We start from the raw sequence: 24,291 nt of genomic DNA, 5'->3' as shown, positions 1-24,291 counted from the left end.
TAATTCAGATCTCCAATGAGGTTAGGTTAAGTGTTCAAATGACACACACACACACACACACAAATAAAATTGACACCGTGAAGTTGTGTTTCAAGTTTAATTGTGCTTTGGGACAGAGATGATAATGTCAACAATCCCTGAAACACATCTTTGGCTGTTGCACTTCTTCCTCCACTTTCAGGCCAGCCATCAGATGCAAGATGGTGGTGTGGTGGCACATTTGCATCTCTCTTAGTTGCCGATGGCCTTGGTCTGCTCTGTCAGCTTCTGGAAGATGGACTCCATTTGCTGCTTGAAGTTATCGACCTGGAGCTGAGCCTGCACGTTGGCGGCCAGGGGCTTGATCTGCTCCTCGACGCTGGCGGCAACGGTCTTCAGCTGCTCCTGAATCTGGGCGACCAGGGGCTCCAGCTGGGTTTTCCTGTCCTCCATGAAGGTCCTGTGGGGTAGAACATGATAAACCACCATAGGTAAAAATCGGAAATGCACCCGTTGTACCTGTGCATTACAGTGCCGTCTGTTAGCCTCATGTGTCCTGAGCTACTAAAAATCAGGTCCAATTTGTATTGTGTGTATATATTATTATTACTGATGCAGTAACTACTCCATATACAGCTTGGTAGTTCAGTATATAATGAATCATATTTCATACACTAAACATACATTATGTTAAATCTTAGGTAAGTTCTTTCCCTCTGAAAGTACAAGTTAAAAAGTACCTTAACATGGAAATGCTCAAGTACCTCGAAGTACAATACTTCAGTAAATGAACTAAGTTACGTTCCACCACTGCATTTACTCAAATTGACATCACTTAAAGACTGACCTCTAATTTAATCTTTCACAGTTAGAAAAAAACATGGATGTGCATGTGGATCTGTGCATGCCTTCCATAAATATTGAGAGGTTGTAGAAGTTGCAACTTGTTGATTGGATTTTAACAACGGACAAGGTCCAGTGTGGTCAGCAGCAAGTAGATTTGCATCATCGTGAACGTGAGTCATGACTAAACCGTGACTTTTGCGTGTGGAGGTGTCGAGGCTTCACTGTACTCACTGAGCCTGGTTTGCCAGGTCCTGGTTGCGTATAATCTCAGTCAGGTCCTGAACCATCTTGTTCTTCATCTCCTCAAAGTACCGACCGAGACTTTCAAGATCGGAAACATCTTGTGCAAAGCTTCCTGTGGGTTTACAAAGACAAAAAAGTCAGTAATTAAGTAAATATGTAATAAACAAAATACTTGCACTTTCAAATTTGGAGAAGTTAAAGTAAATGTGAAGGGTCATACCTTGTGCCAGAGCAAGCAGAGCAACGGCTGCAATAAGGGAGAATTTCATGGCTGCTGAGTGGAGTAGACCTTCAAAAACAAACATTATTTCATTATTCTGTATGGTTAATGATGATAGAACCTGATGTTAATATACTGCATGTTCCTCTGTCTCATTTTTGCTCTTTTGCAATTTAAACTTCCCTTACAATTTTCCTTTTTAAAACCAAAAAGACATCTAGCCATTAAGACGTTCCATGAAGTTCTTTTTTTCTGAAGTTGAATGTAGGAAGGCCTCCTGTTGCGCAATCAGATGTCTCACTAATTAAACGTTCTCACATTTTCTAGGAATGCCAGCCCAGCTTTTTCATCGTGATGTAATAAAATAAATATTTTTTAGTCACCGCATGTTTGTCCAAACGCCTACGTAAACTTTATCTGGTTTATCAGAGACATTGTGTCCACAGATCCAGGACAAAGCTAGTACGTGAACCTTGAGTTTGGAGTAATTTGTCACAGATGTGTGTTCCCACGGTTACATAAGGAACCTCGATCATTTTTATTTGTCACATGAAATCGTACGGGGTACAATTCCAGTGAAATGTTATCCCATTTTATTGCTTTGATTTAAGAGCAGAAAAACTAACCTGATTTTTAAACCTCTACACCCCAAATATACTCATCTGCTGTGGGAAAGAATATTTTCATAATGTTATAGCCCATATCGTTTAAAGGCTTTTATTTTTGACCATCCACTTAGGTGCCTGGAATTGAATTTGTTATACCACTACTAAAAAAGTTTTTCCTCTTTAAAATTAAAAAAAGATTCTTTTATAATTTACTAATAAAATATGAAAAGGAACTTATCACTTCCATTAGTTTAGTGTTAATTTAGACTATGCTGGATACTACTGTTACGTTAAACTAAACTCAGTGCTGAATGTTTCATTGGTTCATTTATTTAATCTTTTAAACTTTTAATTAAGATTGAATGCAATTAAAGAAATAAACAAAATACAATAAATGGACTTATTAGTTGTAAGTGTCGATAGCAGGTTGCAACATGCTTTGGAATTTGGCAGTAGTGTAAAGTGTACAGCACACTGCTTAGCATATATGGGCTGCAAAAAAATAGACACGACAACCGGTACATAATGATTACCCCTGTTCTGTAGTTAAACATGATCTTTATATATTTTGATCTAGATATTTTTTTTAGTGTAGCCTACAAATATACCAACGTGTGTTGCTGCTTTTGAGCTTTGTGTGTTGTCTCTTTAGAACCTCTGTTGCAGATGATGAAACTAAACTAAGAAAATGGAATTAGCGTGGATAAATACATTCTAAGATCAAAACAATAGATTGAAAGGGATTAACACTTCCAGGAGCAAATCCTACACATAGCTGGTTGTTTTACACAAGACGTGTTTTCCTTTCAAATGTATTATAATTCAGTCCTCCCTTTGCCATCAGTTACCTCTTTAAATCATAGTCATACTAAGAAACAGTTTACTTTCAATGAGTTACATTTCAGTCTTTAACAATTGACAGTTTTACATTCAAAATACTACTTACTGTTTCAGTGTATCAAATGCAGTTTAAGCCCATAAGAAAATAAGATTAACAGACTTCGACTCACCTGTAGTGCAGGAGAATTTGGAGCGGATGGTGCCTTCCTGTAGGACTCTCACACGTCTTATAGTCCCGCATGGTGATGCAGCCCTGTCGCAATGTGAATCTGATTGGACAAGATAAAGACACAAAACATTATTGGATGTTTGTGCCGTTAAGGGAATCACAGCACCACTGACCCTTGTTGCTCATTCTGCCACCTGGGCAAACTAAACCAAAGTCCAACAGTCCCTCTGCTGACTGTCCAACATCAGTGTGCATCTTATCATATTGATTAAGTACAACCCTTAATCACCAGTAACAGCATCACCATTATGACAGCGGCAACATGCCAGAACTTTTATTATTGCCACATCATCTTCAACTGATATGACAACAGATAGACAGTTTTATTCTTGTTTTTACTCTGCATTTCAGTGAACTATTGTGGTTGTAAAATATTTTGTAATTCATATTTAATGTTAAAGCATGCACTTTGTAACTTTTGTTTAGAAAAGTGACTTATAAATTATTATTATTATTATTATAGAATCAAACTTTATGTAGATGGTTATGTGCTCGTTTTCAGTCATTTACTTTTTAAGTTTTTATGGTATATGGTTGTATGGTATTATTTTTGTATTGCACTAATGAGCTCTGATTGATTGATTGAGGTGATCTGTGTTGTTTTAATGTTGAATTATGAGTATTTGTATAAAAGTCTCTAGATATCGCAAAATAAAAATGCTGTAGTATGTGGCAGTAGTCCATGATATGTGCCTGTCCCAATGAAAATAAACATTAAATGAAAGATATAAATGTAAGTATGGCCATAAAATGTTTTATGTTAAGGGAATCTATGATCACTCCTCAGAGATCATTGTAAAGGCATTGACAGCATTTTAACAACACAGAAAAAAAAATCATTATATTCACAGAAAAGCATTCTTTCTTGGTAGCCATGCTAACAGCGGCTCTAGGGATGGCAAAGTCTGTCCATCTTTCGGTCCACCAGTTTGGTGCAGACTGAAATATCGTAGCCTGTTAAACTAACTGTTAAATGGACTGGCACAACATGTGGTACAGACTTTCATGGTGTCCAGAGGATGAATCCTTAATGATCTCCTGACTTTTCATCTAGCGCCTCCAGCATGTTGACATTTGTATTTTTTAGTGAAGTGTCTGAACAACTATGGGATGGATTGCCATGACATCTGGTACAGACATTCATGCCCCTTAGGATGAACTGTAATCACTTTGGTCATCCCATAACTTTACATTACAATGAGTCCAGTACCTGCAAAACTAATGACATTCCAATCAGCCTCAGTTGTACTTTATTAGTCGGCTGCTTTAGTACAGCCTCACAGAGCTGCTAACATGGCTGTGGATTATTGTTTTCTACTTACTTACTTATTATATATACCTTGAACTTTAATTGTGAGGATGTATGTCTGCCTAAATAGGTATTGAATTAAGAGGTATAGACCAGTCTCCTGTTTTAGTAAATACAAAACCTTTTCTTTTGACATTTAAGACGTATTAGTTTAATTTAATAGACGGACAGAAAGTATAGGATTGACAACTATTCTCTAAAAAGAAAACCAGAGAGGTTTTTTTTTTAAAACAGTATGGTCTCTGTCAGCTGTCCTTATGTATGACACTCATTCATGTGGATGTAAACCTTCTACCTTTGGTTAACATCCAACAGGGTGTTATTGCTACTAGTCTATCTTTATGGTTGTTGTAAAGTAATAAAGTAATTAATTATCAGTCCCACTCCACCCCAATCAGTAATTAACAGTTCAAGACAAGCGAGAAATAGGAATATGGGGAAAATACCGGAGAAGTTAACATAAACAACACGAGCTGTTTAATAAAACTTGAACGACAATCCTGTGAGTCTCTTTTTATCTAGTGGGAAAGCCCTGCACTGGAGTTTTAAAAGGCAGATTTTGACTATAAAGCTTAGATCAAAACCAGATGTGGGAATGTATTCTCTCTGTCCAGAGGCTGTTCACCACTGGCCTGGCCTCCCCTGGTGGAAACGGCTAAGGTTATTTACGTCTCTCAAACCCATCCTCTAAAAAAAAAAAAAGAATCTGGCATGCAAGGCAGACACGGACGAACCTGAGCAGCTACACATAAATGTTGCAGCAGGAGGAGGTGGTAAGAACAGTTTGGTATAGAACAAAAAACGAGAAGACATAAAGCTGAGAAAAGTGTGTCGTTTTGCTGACCATTATCTGAGGACCTTTATTGTACAAAGAGCAGTACAAAAACCTGGAAAGAGTGCTTAATTATAGTATTGGATTATTATTGTTATTATTGTTGCAGTAACATGTAGCATTTTAATGTTTTGTCTGGAGCTAATTGAATCATCTTTTATCATATTTTATAAACTCTACTGTTTTTAATCTGTAAAGTAACTACAGCTGTCAGACACCAACCCTAGATATTACCTTTCTACACACATAGTGGAACATATAGTCACATTGGTAGCCTTGATGTAAAAAAATGTCATTACAAGTTAAAGTCCTGTATTAAAACACCCTGTAAAAGTACAGTATTTTTAGTATTATCAGCAACATGTACTTAAAGTACTCTTTCTGCAGAAGAATGGCCCCTGTGACTGACACATTACTGTATATTACATGATTAGATTGTTTCTAACGCATTAATGTGTAAAACAGCACTTTTCTGTTGTAGCTGGTTGAGGTGGAGCTAGTTTGAACTATATATAGTTGAGTTTAGTCCAGTGGACCCCAACGAAGAACAAAGAAGATTTCACTTTTTGGAATTTGCTCCGATCTGTGCTTTTTGTGAATTATTTGAGGGTTTTACTTCCTTTGGCTTCAAATTGTTATTTAACTGAAACCATCTGAGAGGTTTAGAGGGGAAATGTATTTTGGCTGCAACTGCTAACAACTCATAGCTACTATAAGGTCTAGTAGCTACAGCTGCCAGGTAAATGTAGTACAGCAGAGTAAAAAATACAATATTTGACTTTGAAATGTAGTGGAGTATGAGTGTAAAGTAGCATGAAATGGAAAATCCCAAGTAAAAAACCTCAAAATTGCATTTAAGCAAATGTACTTTCCACCACTGGATTCTGTCAAAGTCAGACATTTGACAGGTCAGCTTACTGTGATGAAAAAAAAAAAACATGTTTAGGCTGACTGTTAGTTATAATGATAGTAATTTGATCAACAGTGAGAAAAAGAAAAGATGAAAAGAAATGGGGGAAATAAATGGCTTGAACACACACACACACACACACACACACACACACACACACACACACACACACACACACACACACAAACTACGCAATAGAAAACGACTGGAGAACAACATTAGTGGCTAGGTCACAGCTGCACAGCTGAGGTTATACTGATGTAATGAAATGAGAGCACGCCCTCCAGTGAGCCAAACATTCATTACAATTGTCACAAATGACAAGTTTTCCTTTCTGTTGCGTTTACTCTAAGGTAAAGAACAGGCCACATCTCAAATGTTAGATTTATGTGAGATTTTCAGTCCCTCGGTCTACTTGAATTGTTTTTGAGTTTGAATTTAGTTTTTTAGTTTCTTTTTTTGCAGATTCAGCTTTGAAAAAAGATACTGTTTATTCAAATGCTCCACAGTTCCTCCTCCACACTCATCTGGCCTCAAACCAGACCACAGAAAGAATGAAAAATTACACAAGCTCCAGAAAGTCGTAAAAAAACATCTAGAAGAGGTCCCATTTCCTCTTCAAGTCTTTGGTGGTCCACTAACTCAAATAAATCCCAGTTACTTCAAACTTTCCTTATCTGTTTCAAAGGATGATCATCATTGTTTTCGCCCTTTCATCGAGTAAACTTAGCTACTCCGTTTCCAAGTTTTAATCACATGCTTCAGGCTGCAGAGCTGGAGCTGTAACCCACTGTAGTTGTACTCTGTTGGTGCCAGAGAACAGGGGAGGCTCAGATTTCTTGGCTTGATATTTCTTTGACTTTCCACTGCTGCATTCAGGTGCTATAGAAAATATCGTAGTTATGACAACAGCGTGCACATAACTGAACACACTACATAGCATTGCGAAAAAGTGGAATTTTCTGATGCCCGGCACCAAAATGTGACATTAAGGAGTTCGTTATTTTAAGGAATTGTATCAACGCATTACACAAGAACTACACATCTGTTTCCCATCTTTGCCATTTGACCATTTGAAAGGGGAATTAAGTGAATTATTACATTGTCCGTTTCTATTTGCATAGACTTATGCTGTTGACATATTAACACTACAAACAAACAACTATCAGACATCTCTGGTGATTAACTGCAAGCTGTGTGCTGCTGTAGTGCAATTTGCTTATCTATAGATTATAGACAACAGCATTACCAGTTATGGCCTCAACAGTTACCATAGAGTAGGCCTACACTTTTCTTACCTAATATTAATAAAAAAAATAAAAAAAACCATTATACACTTTACAAACTGAACTACAATAACTAAGCACACCATTCACATAATCAGGCTACAAAACAAAAGCAAAAATATTAGCACACAAGCACACTTTACAAGCCTACAACAAAGCACACAGTTGACTAAAAAACATCCTACATCCATTATGTAGGATTTAGTAAAAGGTAGATAATGCAATAAAACCACAGCCATCAATGGCTAAACATGCAAAAAGTGTGATGGATCGTTACCACAGAAGCTGTAGAGTACGAGGGGTCCTTGAAGGCATCACTTGACTGACAATCCCGCAGTCTAATCCAGAGAGTGAGGATGCACAGCAGCGGTGATATATCGAATGAACATCGGCTAACTACTTCTTTCGGCTGTGATTGACAAAACCCTGCTAACACTTTGTTCACCCAGTCCTCAGAGATCATTTTTAAACCTGAAACCGCTGGGTTGATCGGTACAGATTTAATCCGGACCGGAATTTCGCAGACGTTACGTTGGGACAATGGAATCTAACGTTATGCCGGACAGTATCCGCCCTCAGAGGCTGCAGCCAGGCATTGGATTCGGTTTAGGACCGACCGGGACCCTCCGCTCCTCTCTCCGGCCCGGGGTTACCGTCCCAATCGCGCCGCTGTTGCCCTCCGCGGCCTCTCTAGCCGCTTCGTCCGGGCCTCCTCCGCCGCCGCCTCCGCTGCAGCTCCACAGCCTGTACGGCGGTATCGGAGCGGGGCTGGGGCTGGGGCCGGGGGCGACCGGGCACTGTAACCCGGGGAACCCGGCGGTGCTGAAGGAGGCGGTGGAGGCTGTGGTCCGCAGCTTCGCCAAACACACGCAAGGTTACGGCAGAGGTAATGTCCAGTGGTGATCATGTTCTGTTTAATGTGGAGATAATGGTGTTCATTTGTGTATTATTGTTCAGTTTAAACTTGGGGAGTTTTGAAGAGCAGAACGCCACTTTTAGCTGCGCCATTTGTTTGGAAGTGGATTAGAAAAAAAACATGCTGCATTCCTGTAATATTCATGTTTGGCTACACAGTCTCAAATAAACTGACTTTATATTGTTTCACCGTGTATTAGGGTGATTATCACCTATTGTAACATCACCATAATGTTTCTATATGAAATTAAAGTTTTCCTTTGATATTTATACAGTAACACTGGCTTCTCTCACTTCATTACAGGATTAAGTACCACAGCTCTGAGGGATTACATTTACGAACAATGAGATATTACGCCTATAATATAGCCACCTTAAATTCATATTGTTTTTTATTGGACACGGTAAAATACTGGTCGTGTAATGAAAACTGTAAAAAAAATACTAACAACAAAAGAAGAGGCAGGGGCTTTTCACGTTGTCATAGACAAAGATGTTGTGGGTAAAATCAGGTTATCGACTTTTTATGGAGCATTTATGGAGTTGATCCATATTTTTATATTTACAAAGACTGTACCAGACCGTACCTCTTTGTATACCAGATGGAAGTACTTTGCACAATAGCCTATTTTCCTTTTTTTTTTATCGAAAAAAACATGAATAACTGTGATGTTATAAAATATAAATACTTTTTGCTCATATTGAATGTGGTCATAGTTTACCCACTTTTTATTTTATTTTTTATAAAATCTTTTTCTTTATCACTACAGCACACTGACAAGGGCTATGCTTAAAACTATTAGACCAAAAGCTGCTAATGTTGGCTGTTGGGTCTAATACAAGTGTTCCTGTCTGCTGCTAATAGGATTTATTTCTAAAAGATTGTCCCTCTGTGCTCCTGACTAACAGCCTCTTCCCTCCTCTAGGCTACTTAACACCGTCTACTTTGGAAGCACAATAAAGACTGTTTTATCAGGGTTTCATGTTTTTTTCTTAATGTAGCACCAATTTTGTGATTTACTCTTGGGAAAAACATGTCATTTTTGGGCATTTGGCAGTAATTACTTACTCAACATTATATTGTAATTTGAGTTTTCTACATTTTCCTGTGGTATAGTTATAATTATGCCATTAGGTCTAAGGCTTTAATTTGCACAGTTGGAGTCTGGGCCAGCACCATTGTCACATGTATATTCACTATCTCCCAATATTTCCTGTCGTTCTATCTTATCACTGTCCTGAACCCTTTCGATAGGCCTACTTAATAATAATAATAATAACTTTGTCAGGGTCTGGATTTAGTTTGTTGAGCCTACTGTGGGTGTCCCCTGATCAAGGGAAAATACTCTAAATTTCAGTCAAATGTAATGCATATTCTGTACATCCCATGGCTTACCATACATCTAGTACCATCTTAAGTTAACCATTGGAAGCATACGTATGATGAAGAATATGTTTGAAAATGTTTTAAACAGAGTACACAATGGAGTCAGATATATTTGCTGTGAAAGTCATATCACAGAGAGCAACTTTCACTGTTAATAGTACATAAACTGCTGTTTTCAATTGCACATAATTAATTTACTTTTGATTGGCTAACAACAGTGAGAACAGTTTATAGTGAGCACTTTACGTTTACACACAGTAAGCGCAATAACAACATATTTGGACTGCAGTTTAGTGATTTATATATCGCATGTCAGAATATATCTCAGCTTGTTTACAGAAGCCACAATAGTCGCAAAACTGCAGCCCTAAAACGCACTGATCGGGCTCCAGACTGTACGTGAGCGTTAAGCAGGCTGCTTGTGTTCGTTTCAAACAGTGAGAGCTCAGCAGGAAAGTGGTGGGAGCTAACAGGAGTCAAACAGTCTTCAATAATTTTGGCTGCACTCACATCTCCCTGCAGATCCCAAACGCAAATAATCCTTTCTGACTCAGCCGCAGATTTTTACTGCTTTTCTTTGTTGTTGTTTCCTTTTAGAGGACAGGAGTCTAACTTTCTCACATGAGCGCATAAAATGTAGAGTTGAGGGGGGTGTTTCTTTAAGCAGCTCCTCTGAGGTGATGCAGAATTTCCTCTGAGCAGCCACCTAAATATTTACAGGAAAAACCTCTGGCATCCTTAAGATGACTTTCCTCCCACCCTTTCCATCTTTGTTCTTAGAGAGGATGTTGAAGAGCACAGTCAGGGACTAATGGCACTTCAGAAAGTGTTGATATACCACACTGTGACGAGGCTTCTTTTATCTCTGTGCCCTCCAGTAAACGTGGTGGAAGCTTTACAGGAGTTTTGGCAGATGAAGCTGACCAGAGGGGCCGACCTGCGTAACGGAGCTCTAGTTGTTTATGAAATGGTCCCATCCAGCAGCCCTCCATATGTTTGCTATGTCAGTCTTCCCGGAGGCAGCTGCTTCGGAAGTTTCCAGGTACCTTGTCTGCATTTTCTTGGCATGATTGTGATAAGATCATCACAGAGATGGAGTTTTCTTGGGTTTTAAAATAGTGATAATTGGTGCATGATGCAAAAAGCTTTCATACTAAATGATTCATGTAAGAAAAATGGTCCCTTAAGTGCCGTTTTACAAGCTTATAAAGTTCCAACATGCTTGTAACCACAACAACAACCACATATGAATGCAGCCAATTAAGATCTGTGCACATTGACGCTCACTGTACTACACATAAACACTGGCTGTCTTTATCTTTTTTGACTGCATATCTGTATTTCTGATTGTATCTGACCACAAATGCATGTTTTCTTCACTGTTCTTTTCTCTGTTTCCTGACAGTTCTGTCCCACCAAGGCAGAAGCAAGACGCAGCGCTGCCAAGATTGCTCTAATGAACTCTGTTTTCAATGAACATCCCTCCCGACGCATCACAGACGACTTCATCGAGAAAAGCGTCAGTGAGGCCCTGGCATCCTTCAATGTAAGTTGCGTATAATAGGTTAAAGAAGGTTGTGTGCCTAAGTCCTTAACTGTCAGTCAGGAGGAAGCAAGGTCACAGTATATCTGCAGTATGTTGTGGTGATATATGAATACAAATGAAAGCAAAGAAAATGTATGTAATGCAGTTTGCAACATGCACATGTCTATTTGCAGTACAGTAAGATGTTTTAAAAAAGGATGCGCAATGCATACCAATAATTGTCAGTTTGAAAAGAAAATTAAGGAAGATTACTTTGGCATGAATTGCTTCCTAAAATCTTACACTTTTGCCAAGGTTGCTTCTACGTACAACTCATTGTAAACCACGACACAAAATCTCTGGAGAAACCTTTACAAGAAAACATTCAGATATCATTATTTCAGGCAACTCCCCCCCCCCCACTACCAAAAATGTTGCATACTGCATACAACACAAATTTAGATATAATTTTTACATATTCTCTTAATTTCAAGTATTTATCAAACTGTTGTCTGGGCCAACACAGAACACTGACATTTACTAGTTGATGTTGTTTACAGGGAAACAGAGAAGAGGCTGACAATCCCAACACAGGAATTGGGGCATTTCGCTTCATGCTTGAGTCCAACAAAGGAAAATCCATGCTGGAGTTTCAGGTGTGTAAAATTCAGGAATGTCTGAGTCGTATTAAGTAGCATTTTATGCTACCCAAACGCACCAGGATAGTGTGAAAATTGCGTTGGCAAGGTTTGAGCCCAGATGCTGTGTTAAAATGTTTAACAGGCATTGACCTTGAATATGCATACGCACAATATAACAAATAGAGATCAGATACATGTTTTAAAAGAAATTATGGAAATCTGAAGGAAGCATGCTTGGTTTGCAGTACTGAGTAGCTACATATTGAGTGTCCTGAAGCGAGCTTCATAATTCCTGCTGGTTTGGCTGTGTTTGTGTTTCAGGAGCTGATGACTGTGTTCCAGCTGCTGCACTGGAATGGGAGTCTCAAAGCCATGAGAGAACGACAGTGTTCCCGACAGGTACTGTCATTCATCTCACGGATGGGTTTAATTATGCAAGTGCAGTAGTAGTTTTCATCATTTTTCATCAAGTTTCCTAAACAAACAAACTCTGAGTCAAATCTTTCCCTACATGGCGTGACTGGTGTAGAAAGAATAAACATTTTTGGGAGCGTTGCTGGACAGCAGCGGTGAGCTGGAAAAATATAATCACTGTAGAAGAAGAGCATTATACTTTTTTTTTAAAGATTATTTTTTGTGGCTTTTATGGCTTATTAGTGACAGGATAGGGAAGAGAGGGGGGACGACATGCAGCAAAGGGCCGTGAGGTCGATTTCAACCGGGGCTGCTTCCAAGGACTACAAACTGCCTACCAATAACATTGATTTAAAAATAATCTCTACTTGAGTTATAGCTTATCCTCTTGGTGTACAGACAAATCTACTTTTACTTTCCCATCTGCCGATATTGATCCAATACCTGTGCTCTCTTCTCACCACATTTGAAATCAGTATACACTGTGTGGAATTCAGTGGGATCAAAAACATGAGGCCAAGGATTGCTGTGGTGCTAAACACTGATTTGCTACTAAACCGATAACTGATAGCCGAAACACAGAATTTTGGAATGCAGAAGAAACCATATTTAATGTGGCTCGGTCGTGTCTGGCAGATACACAATCTTCTTAATAAAAAATCAGTATCACCGCCTATATCTTTTCTAATTGAAAATATGATGCTTTATATTCTTTAGCCACGGCCAAAGAAATCTCAATCTCACTAGATTGACAGTTGGCAATACCGCTTAGTTTTCTGTCTCTTATTTTATTTGCAGGAAGTGCTGGCTCACTATTCCCACCGGGCTCTGGATGATGACATGCGTACTCAGATGGCCGCCGACTGGGTGAACCGAGAACAGAGTGTAGCGAGCACTATTGCGCAGGAGGTGGCGTCGACGGAGAGAGAACTGGAGGACGCCAGGCTGGCGGGCAGAGAACTGCGTTTTTACAAAGAGAAGAAAGACATCCTGATGTTAGCTGTGGGCCAACTTAATGCAGCCAACACTGCCACACTGCCCTCACACTAAACCTGCCGTCCATTGTGGAAACATTTCTTCACACTCCGTAGGATTCCTGGTAACAGTATTGATCGCATCATAGATATAAAGTTGCTTCATTTGAACTTTTAGGTTTTGTATCATGTCTTTTATTTTTATGAGGATCAGGTAATCAGGCCTTGACTAACAGTATGCACATCCGTGCATAAAACCAACACTTGCCGCTATAGCCGTTACCTCTTCGTGCCTCATGATTACAGGATAACAGTGCTTTTTTTGTAAAAAAAATTACCTGTAAACTTGCTTGGCATTCCAACTGACTGGTGTTTATATGTTCTTTCATTATTTCATACTGAAGTAGACCTACAGAAACACAGCCTGCCTTTCATCAGTGAATGTAATGGACAGACGTTAATATGACACATCAAACCAAGCACAATTGATCAAGGTATGGATCATCGAAGTTTGTTTCTTTCATGTTTTGGGTGTGTTTACTTGCATATTTTGTTTTGGACGGTCAATAATTTGGTGGTCAAATGTAAGGGTCTTCTTTTTTTTTTTGTGAAGACTTTTGACGGTTATTTTAGTGTACATTGTGTGCTTGGTAACCATGACACTAGCTGAATGTATATTTTCAGTGTGCTATCAACTAAAGGATCTGCAAAACGATGCTGTTTACCATTTAGACGATTGAATTACTCTTGTGATACAGGTTGTGTTTGTCATGTGTTTCATTTAGAGGAGTTCAAAAGGGTTGTTGCTTGGTAGACTAAAAATGTAGGTCGGGATCTCAGCAGAAACAAAGAAGAGCGGTGATTGGAGGTAAAATGTGAAGGCCAAAAAAAAATTAGTTGAGGGATCTTTTTGTTTTTAACAAGCTGATTCATTATGTGTGAGTCATTGTAGTCAATACAAAACAGTACCAGCACTTGCGGTTTATGTATTTTGTGACATAATGGAAGCACAATCTGTTTGTTAGCAGTGCTGGTGTATGTCCATGGGCTAAAACAATGTACGTAACTCACACTTATCACCTTTCAAATGTTTTTATGTTGAAGGACCTGATTTTGTTTATACTGTAAACGTGATATATATGTTTCTCTATGTATCTCAAATGTATTGAATACATTATACGGATAAAGGCATTTCAGTCAGTAGCCTTTCAAAGACCCCATGTAATGGAAGTGAGAGTTTAATTGATAATGTGTGGCTCTGGTTGGATAGAAATGTGGGCAGCGAGTTATGCAAGTTAAACAGCAGGAGGGCTCATTCTCTCTGCTGAATGCTGGATTGTCAACAGCAGAAACTGATTACACTAAATTTGGGGAGATGGTAAATAGAAAACAAAGAAGCAGAGGTGGAGTATGGTTAAAGCCCGATCCAATTTTATTATTGTATTGCTGTGTCTCTTCCCTGGGATCATTGTGCCTTTATGAAATTGGTAGCATGCACCAATTAGACATGTAAAAAACTCAAAAGTTTCACTTAATTTAACGAGGTCTTTAAAGGACGTTCTACTTTGCTTTACAATGTGTTTTTTTTGGTGTTATTTCATGTTAAGGTAAAATGACAGATTACATGATATATAATTGTTACAGTATCTTAAAGGAGTAGTTCGACATTTTGGGAAATTTACCTTTCACTTTCTGTTGGAGAGTTAGACGAGAAGATCGATACCACTCTCACATGTGAAAGAGGTATCAGTGGTTTCATGTTAATCTCTACCAGAAGGTTAATAAGCATATTCCCTAAAATGTCAAACCATTCCTTAAATATGTTACATGAAATTAGATTATGAAGGATTTATTAAATCTTACTACCTTTGGTATACATTTATAATCATTATATATTGTTTGTTTGGTACTCCGCTTGCAAAATATGTGTGCAGCACAAGCAGGAAAATGTATCAGTAAAAGTAATTAGATCTTCTCAGTAAATACTAAAAAGCTTTGAACTGATACAGTGAACATGTTGACCTTACAATTCTGCTGCTCCAACCTGGTTAATCTCACATTTTCCTTTTCACTTTAGTTTACTCCTATTTCCAGAATCTCATTTACTGATTACGTTTTCTAAATTCATCAGTGATCATATCGTCCCATGAACCAATTTGCTGAGATTTGCAAAGCTGAAATGTAATTATTGAGAAAAAAAATCAACAAATAATTAACTGGTTACAGTAATGAGGCTGGAGATCTTGAATTGTGTTTTATTTTTTTTATTTTTTTGCATTTTTCTTCTAATTTAGATACTTTTTCTGTGTGTGTGTGTGTGTGTGTGTGTGTGTGTGTGTGTGTGTGTCTGTTTTTTAGTTTTTTTACCACAAGCCATTAATCTAAGAGCGCTCTTACTCTGACCTTTCTTTGTGATCATTATCAATGAAGGCTTTTTTAAACAATATATCTTTTTTGGTATTGATTTTATAAAAACATTTTTTTTTTGCTTTTCATCTTTTGGCTTTGATGCATGATGTGTTGATTAAGTTTTGTTTTTATATGTTTCATATTCTATTCAGTATTGTTTTATAGAAGTGTTTCTGAAGGCCCTTATTGTGTATATTTTCTATAAACATTTTGTATTCCATACTTTTAGTAGATTTATATGATTGTAATAAAATGGCTCATACAAATGTTTATTAATTGGTCATTATTCTTATTTCACTGCTTAGTACACAACTAGGACCAAGTCAGTCTTAATAGATAATCATTTGTAATGGTTTAATGGTATATGTGTAATTTACACTAATGAAAAAGGAGCTTTTCACAAACATTTTAGAATGACATTTACACATTGTATGTATTGTACACAAGGATAGTGTGCTCCAAAACACGTTTGGACTAGAGTTGAAATGAATAATAGGATATTTTTTTTAAAGTGCCAGGCAATACACATTATTTTAATATTATGACTGCATAAATTCCTGGTTTCTCTTTTCATTTTTTATTTATTTTTCAGTATTTTTAACAGGGACAATACAGATAGACACTTTCACATAAAATGACATAATGCATCTGATGTAATGAATACAGTATGGGGCATCTAGCTGAAGCTAGTTTGCAGTCCTTGCGAACTTGTCTTCACCCTCTATGTGTGTATGATCATAGCCTCTGTTATGGATTTGCAGTTGAAACATATGTTCATTTTTTATTTTCAGTTAAAAATAACAAAGAATCTTTCGATTTAAAAGTTACTCACTCCTTTAACCAAAGGGCGCATAGCCTAATTATTATATTACCATCAAGCTCTTGAAATGTGTTGTCACATTCTTTATCCTTTGTGGTAGCTAGATCCTAGAATATAGCTTACTGTTAAACACATAAAAGTAAAGGATTCTTAAAAACGATTGCAAAAATATGGAGGGATTATTTTATTTTATTTCATCTTTTTTTTTATTACGTCTTATTTAATCGTATTTCATCTTATTGTATCTTAATATTATCTATATTTAATTTAATTTTCTTTATTTTTGTATTATTACTTCCGCCTCCGGCACACAGTCAGGAAGAGGCGGGGCCTCAGTACAGGACGGGACGCTTGACCACCGTTGTTCATTCAACATGGCAGCGGGACCAATTTCAGAAAGAAACCAAGGTAACTAGGTTATTGTAAAACCTGTTTCAACCGTTTGTTAAAGTCATTTATGAATCTGTTTGTAAGCTACACTTTCAACTGCTCCCCGTGTTTTTATGAGCGCCGCTGACCGCCGGGTCAGGTTACTTAGCTAAATATTTAGTTTGATCACATGGAAGTGTTCAGTTGTTAGCTTGGCTTGCCGCTAATTTAGCCCATATATATAAAACAATGTTAGCCATTCAGCGAAGTTCTATTTACTGTTATCTATTTTACTTATTTGCTGTACAATAACCTAACGTTAGGTGTAACGTCAGCGTTGATTTTTGATTGATTTAGCGAAGTTTGGCGGCTGTTGTGAGCATGTTGGAAGCAGAGCTACGTTCTGTTGGCTAACAGCTACAGTTAGCCTAGCAAGCTAATCCTGTTGACTAGCTTAACAAATGATCACACATTTTCTCATTGTACTTATATTTCAGCTTTAGGTGCTTTCACACAGCGTTTGATAAGATGGAGATGTGGGCTGTAGAAATATCTAGCTAAACAGATAGTATTGTATAGTATTATTGTTCACATCAGTTAGAACTGTCAACAAAAGGTAAGAAAGCTTTATTATTTGGCTCTATAAAACATTTTAGATTAGCCACATCATCAAGTTACATCATGTCAAAATATATTATAACTAATTCTATATACTATAATTATTCTGTATTATTGTTTTGATGTTTTTACACAATTGGTGTCATGTCCTCCAGCTATAACCCCAAAACAGCATTTACTATATTTTCCAAAGAACTGAAAGTCACAAACTTTCATTCAGAATACTTTATACTTTATTAATTCCCTCAGGGAAATTATAACAACATTACCTGCATAATAAGTTACTTTACTTTGTAGCAAATGTGCAGCCTTTTATGTGTAACTTTAATCTTAGCTACTGAAATTCAACTTTTATTATTTTTAGAAAATTGTTGGGCAGTTCAGAAATGGTTATAAGGTTGAATAGAAACAGAATGCATCTTAAGCAAAAAAGAAAACCAACATTGATGATTGAGTTTTTTTCAGTGTGTGAGTGTACAACCACAGTTAATGAACAGTATCCCATGACTTCATCATTAACTTAATAAAATGTAAAAAAGAAAAGACAAATCTTCATCACAGGTTACCAGACTTTAAAGTATTCCATTTGAAAACCAAGAAAACAAGTCCCAAATCCATGTGAAGTTTTGTCTAATTTGGACATCTCAGATAAATTCCATATCAAGTTTTTTTTTTTTATTATTATTCTTATTTCTTTTTTCAGATGCCACTGTGTATGTTGGTGGCTTGGATGAGAAAGTGTCAGAGCCATTACTATGGGAGCTTTTCCTGCAGGCCGGTCCTGTGGTCAACACGCACATGCCCAAAGACAGAGTGACTGGCCAACATCAAGGTGACTATCAGTTAATATTCTCTACAAAAAAAAAAACATCCCTAAATCTTTTTGTATCCATGAGAATCTTTTTTTGAAGATAAATAACAATCATTGAGTAACTTTTATTCTCTCCTTCCCAGGTTATGGCTTTGTAGAGTTCCTTAGTGAAGAAGATGCTGACTATGCCATCAAAATCATGAATATGATAAAGCTCTACGGCAAACCCATTCGAGTTAATAAGGCCTCTGCGCACAACAAAAACCTGGACGTGGGTGCTAACATCTTCATTGGTAATCTGGATCCAGAGATAGATGAGAAACTGCTCTATGACACATTCAGTGCCTTTGGCGTGATCCTCCAGACGCCAAAGATCATGCGAGACCCAGACACCGGCAACTCCAAGGGTTATGCTTTCATCAATTTTGCCAGCTTTGACGCATCAGATGCAGCCATTGAGGCCATGAACGGCCAGTACCTCTGTAACAGGCCCATCACAGTCTCCTACGCCTTCAAAAAGGACTCCAAAGGAGAACGACATGGCTCGGCTGCAGAGCGACTCTTGGCTGCGCAAAACCCCCTTTCCCAGGCAGACAGGCCACATCAGCTGTTTGCAGACGCCCCGCCCCCACCGAGTGCTCCGACGCCGGTTCTAACGGCAATGGGAGCTGGGATGCCAATGCCAGGTATGACTGAAATACTATGGTTGCACAGGGTAGATGGTAAAACTTATAAGATGTTCTGTGGCTCCCCTCTTTTCAATTGTACATTAGTTAACCACTGTTGCAATGTAACACAGAACATTTTTAGCCATTGTTCATCAAGAGATCAGGAAAGACCCAGTTGATAATAATTTAGATTATAATTTCATATTCTCACAGATAACATAATCTAATGTATATCTGTATGGTTTGACTCACGAGCAAAATGGCAATTGCGCCAACTGTTTCATTTCCTGAAAGTGACAAAAAAAAGAAAATATATATATATATATATATATATATATACACACACACTCGCCTAAAGTATTATTAGGAACACCTGTTAAATTTCTTGTTAATGTAATTATCTAATCAACCAATCACATGGCAGCTGCTTCAATGCATTTAGGGGTGTGGTCCACGTGAAGACAATCTCCTGAACTCCAAACTGAATGTCAGAATGGGAAAGAAAGGCGATCTAAGCGACTTTGAGCGTGGCATGGTTGTTGGTGCCAGATGGGCTGGTCTGAGTATTTCACAATTTGCTCAGTTACTGGGATTTTCACACACAACCATTTTGGTCTGAAAAAGGAAAAACATCCAGTATGTGGCAGTCCTGTGGGCGAAAATGTCTTGTTGATGCTAGAGGTCAGAGGAGAATGGGCCGAGTGATTCAAGCTGATAGAAGATCAACTTTGACTCAAATAACCACTCGTTACAACCGAGGTATGCAGCAAAGCATTTGTGAAGCCACAACACGCACAACCTTGAGGCGGATGGGCTACACCAGCAGAAGACCCCACCGGGTACCACTCATCTCCACTAAAAATAGGAAAATGAGGCTACAATTTGCACGAGCTCACCAAAATTGGACAGTTGAAGACTGGAAAAAATATTGCCTGGTCTAATGAGTCTCGATTTCTGTTGAGCCATTCAGATGGTAGAGTCAGAATTTGGCGTAAACAGAATGAGTTTACATGAATGATCCGTCATGCCTTGTTACTACTGGGCAGGCTGGTGGTGGTGTAATGGTGTGGGGGATGCTATCCTATCCATATGGGCCAACATTTCTAAAGAATGCTTCCAGCACCTTGTTGAATCAATGCCACAAAGAATCAAGGCAGTTCTGACGGCGAAAGGGGGGGTCAAACACGGTATTAGTATGGTGTTCCTAATAATCCCTTTAGGTGAGTGTATGTATATAGTAAAGAATACTGCAGCAAATTAGTCAGTTATACATCTACACTTTCTTTATCTAACAGTTTTTGCTTATCAATGGTGTTGTTTTTCTCTTGTACTGCCCTGTCATAGTGCATATACAGCAGCTGCCTTTGGTGAATGGTTATAGATTGAGTGCTTGATTGTAGTTAGTGCCATGAGAGCAAATAACCGGTTTCATTACCGGTAATGAGAGGAAGTACAACCCTGTAGGGAATGGGCGTGTGCTTCTCTGAGTGATGTCTTTTATCAGTAGGCGATAATGAGATTGATTTGATTCAATCGTGGGCGAATTCTGTAACTAAAAGTGAACATAACAGCTGACAAATGAGACCTTTCATGAGATACTAATGATATACATTTATCACATACATTTGTATTTTGTATAATTGCCTAATGATGACTATAATATTTAATAATTTATCAGTCAGGCAGCCTGACTTTGTGTACCAGTAGAATATGAAAACAATAACTTCTTACAACTTGTTTCTGTGCAGGCATGCCACCTCCCGGTTTCCCTCCTGTTCCTCCTCCTGGATCTATGCCCCCATCAATGCCCCCTTCGATGGCCATGCCTCCAAATGCAGGGGGACCAGGCCAACAGGGTGGCGGTGGTGGGCCCCCACCCGGACCACCACCCTTCCCTCCTGGCAACATGCATCCAGGTAACAGTTGTTAAAAGGGGCTTTCCGACCGGAGGGATTTTTGCAGTTCTTGGAACTAAACGTTCCTAGAACACATTTTTTCGTCGTGTTCCGACAGGAAAGATTTGGGGATTTTTAAGTTCCTCTGGCCACAGTAGCGTACTTTTTTAGCTCCTACTTCAGAGCAGGGTCTTTTCCCTTTTCCTATGTGTACTTGATTGGTCGAACTTATAAGTCACGCCCACTGCCAACTCGGAACTTGCAGACAGAGCAACAACCAACAATGGGACATTTTAAACAATTTTCACCATCTTATTCATCATTAAATTCACTTCTGACAATGTGAAATTAACTGTTTAGATTTCAAATATAGGCAGTCTTGCGAAAATTTATGCCGAATTGACAATTTGCTTCAAAGTTTTCGGAGTTGAGAACCTCCCATGAAGTGAGGCGACAGCCAGCAAGCGACAGCCAGCAAGCGCCTGCCCCGGCCTCTAGCTCGTCGCTCGGCCAGTCTTGCTCAGACACCTCGCTGTAAGCTGGAAGTCTCTCAGACTGCTCTCGTAAATAAGAGGCTTTTATTTCGCCGTTGACGGTTCGTTTGTTTAAATATCACAACACATGTCCATCATAAGATTAACGGGAACCTGTGGTTAACTGTCTTTTTTGGAGTTAAACTCCACAAGCGTGGAGTGGCTCGCCGGCCGACACACACACACACGTACACACACGTACACAGCGCAGCAGGCAGAGGCAGGGTCTGTTCCGAGTATAATAAAACCCCGTCTGTGTTGAGCAAAACATTACGTGAATGGACGGAATGCTGCTTTGTTGTTGTTGTATGTGGCGCTAAGGTCTAGTGATGATGCTATAAAGACCGTTGCCGTGCTTGCGTCACTCCCTTTCCCCTCCTACCAGTCCCTATGGCCACTTGGCGAGTGGGAATGCAAACGGAAAAAAAGATTTTGGGGGAGAGTAGTTCTTAGAACTGCTTAGAAGTGTACTTTTCCTCTAAAAAGTACAAGTACTATCCGGTCGGAAAGCACCTAATGCACCAAATGTTTCCACAGTAGTTGCAAGTGGGAAGTTGTGCAAAAATACACTGACAAAGTTTGGACATTTGTAATAGATCTGTGTGTCCTAAAATTCTGTCGTACATGTTAATCAGTGTTGTTAAAAACGTAACAATGTAGTTCGTTGCTCGAGCATGCCTGTAGACTTAATTGTTTCTGCTGCACAGGTATGCCTCAGATGCCCATGCCCCCTCCTGGTCCACCTGGCATGGTGCCTCCACCCCCTGCTCCCCCAGGATCAAATCAGTCACGGGCACCGCTACCACCTGGCATGCCCCCACCCCCGCCTATGGGCATGCCACACAGAGCACCGTATGGACCTCCCATGGGTAAGCACTGTGGCATCTCCTTGAATCTTTATTGTCAAATAAAAGTCTCTACAGCCTAAAAATACTACCTCAATCATTTTGTGGGGGAAATTCCTCAAAGAATTATTGAAAGAAGATTAGATTTAATGATTCGTACTATTGACACATACCCCCGTTGCCATGAATACCTTGACAAATTACCTGTTATGGGCAGGTGTGCTATGGGTAAACCAAATTTTGTTGCACAATTAAGTTTTAAAGGACACCTTCACCATAGGCCAGTTCTAATACTGAAAAGAAGAAACAGGTGACTCTCGTGACGTGCCTCAAAATATATAATGATATATATTGATATTGAAATGTACGGTCTGACACAGATTGGGACCATGGCTTTATTAGATGTATCTCACACACTGTGACTCTGTAAGATTGTTGTTATCGCACAGTGTATAGGTGCCCTTACACACTTGAGTTTCACTTTAATCTGGAGGTTGGTCGTCACAAAGTCGTATCCAATCTGCATCCAAAACGTGCCACCACACAAAACCATGAATATGTGAGGAGAAAACATTAAAGGAAAAATGTAGTGTCTGGTTTCCTAGATTGGAAAAGCTGGAATATGTTATATATATATATATATATATAGTTTACTGTGGTTACCTTTGTCTGTGGTGAGAGCATATAGTCAACAGTAAAGATTGTATCATGTTATGACTCTTGCTCCATCTCTCTCAGGTCACCCTGTGCCTCCAGGTATGAGAGGGCCTCCTCCCATGCCTCCACCTGGCTACGGTGCTGGCCTTCCTCCGCGTCCTCCTTTTGGCTTCCAGAGAGGACCCCCAATGCCTCCAAGGCCCCCCGGTGTCCCGCCCCGCATTCCTATGAGAGCACCAATGCCACCGTAATCCATCTCAGGCTGCAGAAATGCGCTCTCATTTAGGCTTTTTTTTTTTTTTTTTATAAACATCTTAAGAACTACTCAAGTTTGTTATAGTGAGAATAATTTAACCCTGTTTTTTCGGTGATTGTACAGATGAAGACCTCCGAATAAAAATTTTTAGTACAAGTTTTTGGATGGTTTTTGCCTTCCTCACCAACAAATACTACTTGTAAGGATTTCCGTGTGCGTTGTAAATCTCATAGGCCCTTTTCACTGCAGATATTTTGACACATGCAGAAGGAAAAGTAAAGGTGTGATTAACATTGATATTAGCTGTTTTTTTTAATAAGGCCTTATTTACCTGCCAGCTGACACACTGGCATTTGTTATTGGGACAATTTAATGGAGTCATCAGTAATGCTGTTTGGTTCCACCTGTGGTTTTACTGCAGTATTATTACTACAAGTCAAAATGTCTGCGGTTGGGAAATGGGTCATTTCTTTTGTCTTGTGTATATGTGGAAGTTTTTGTCCGAAGGTGGTTATAGGGAAACGGTTATAGGGGTCACTAAAAGTACTAGTAGTATTCATACTCTGATAAAGATGAATATCTGTCAAATGTAACGGCCGTATAGGCAGTAGTTGTCCTTATATCTTGAGTACCAACAGTATATAAAGCAGTGATGTAGTCCACCTAAATTAATACAACATAGAAATGTTGCTTACACTAATAATAATTCAACATATGTTTAACACTTTGAAGTGAGCCATTCTGCATGAGTTAAAAAAAAAAAAAAAAAATAATACTTTTTCTAACTATACTTGACCCTACTTAGTAACATGAATGCAGGGCTGTTGCTTAAGAGTAGTTTTACATTGTGTAACTACTTTTACTACTACTTCCACCACTGGCGATCAGGATGAGGACTAGGACCATCCCATATTATATGACACCGTGCTCCCCCTAGTTAACAAATACAATCGACAACTAGAATTTTTTTTTTTATTTCATTGACACAATATGATGACCTCACACTGTCTGGAAAGCTCACGTCTCTTCATAGCAGGTCTTGATGCAGCAGAAGTGATCAAGAACATGGCAAGGGGTTGGCATGGCAACTAGAGTCAGGTGTGCTTGCACGTGTGTGGTGTCTGTGCACACAATGTGATATTAATGTATAAAGACAACATCTGTAAACAATTATATATATGTATATATATATATAGATCTCTCTCTCTCTCTCTCTCTATATATATATATATATATATATATATATATATAT

At 38.7% G+C, this 24,291-nt stretch overlaps 3 protein-coding genes across 4 annotated transcripts; 2 read left to right on the top strand and 1 right to left on the bottom strand.

Moving 5' to 3' along the window:
- Positions 1 to 83: 83 nt before the first annotated feature.
- On the bottom strand, positions 84 to 2,997 carry LOC144528992 (type-4 ice-structuring protein-like). Of its 2 annotated transcripts, none has more exons than XM_078267901.1 (4): positions 2,907 to 2,997; positions 1,289 to 1,357; positions 1,057 to 1,180; positions 84 to 439 (listed from the first exon to the last, which is right to left on the bottom strand). In XM_078267901.1, the coding sequence occupies exons 2-4, from the start codon at positions 1,335 to 1,337 to the stop codon at positions 232 to 234; spliced, it is 381 nt and encodes a 126-aa protein (XP_078124027.1). In that variant the 5' UTR covers positions 1,338 to 1,357; positions 2,907 to 2,997; the 3' UTR covers positions 84 to 231. The 2 variants fall into 2 exon arrangements, with proteins under 2 accessions (XP_078124027.1, XP_078124028.1); XM_078267902.1 differs by lacking the exon at positions 2,907 to 2,997 and adding an exon at positions 2,843 to 2,865.
- A 4,623-nt stretch (positions 2,998 to 7,620) lies between these two features.
- lix1l (limb and CNS expressed 1 like) lies at positions 7,621 to 13,759 on the top strand. The gene is made up of 6 exons (XM_078267900.1): positions 7,621 to 8,188; positions 10,483 to 10,646; positions 11,010 to 11,150; positions 11,690 to 11,785; positions 12,092 to 12,169; positions 12,983 to 13,759. The coding sequence occupies exons 1-6, from the start codon at positions 7,843 to 7,845 to the stop codon at positions 13,232 to 13,234; spliced, it is 1,077 nt and encodes a 358-aa protein (XP_078124026.1). The 5' UTR covers positions 7,621 to 7,842; the 3' UTR covers positions 13,235 to 13,759.
- Positions 13,760 to 16,710: 2,951 nt separating this feature from the next.
- sf3b4 (splicing factor 3b, subunit 4) lies at positions 16,711 to 23,195 on the top strand. Its single transcript, XM_078268088.1, has 6 exons — positions 16,711 to 16,795; positions 18,078 to 18,206; positions 18,329 to 18,871; positions 20,602 to 20,769; positions 21,989 to 22,150; positions 22,865 to 23,195. The coding sequence occupies exons 1-6, from the start codon at positions 16,762 to 16,764 to the stop codon at positions 23,032 to 23,034; spliced, it is 1,206 nt and encodes a 401-aa protein (XP_078124214.1). The 5' UTR covers positions 16,711 to 16,761; the 3' UTR covers positions 23,035 to 23,195.
- Positions 23,196 to 24,291: the final 1,096 nt, after the last annotated feature.

The sequence above is a fragment of the Sander vitreus genome, chromosome 14 (assembly GCF_031162955.1).
Source record: "Sander vitreus isolate 19-12246 chromosome 14, sanVit1, whole genome shotgun sequence".
Taxonomy (NCBI): Eukaryota; Metazoa; Chordata; class Actinopteri; order Perciformes; family Percidae; genus Sander; species Sander vitreus.
Note: the sequence above shows the minus strand (reverse complement) of the source record. Positions and strands in the feature narration are given on the sequence as shown.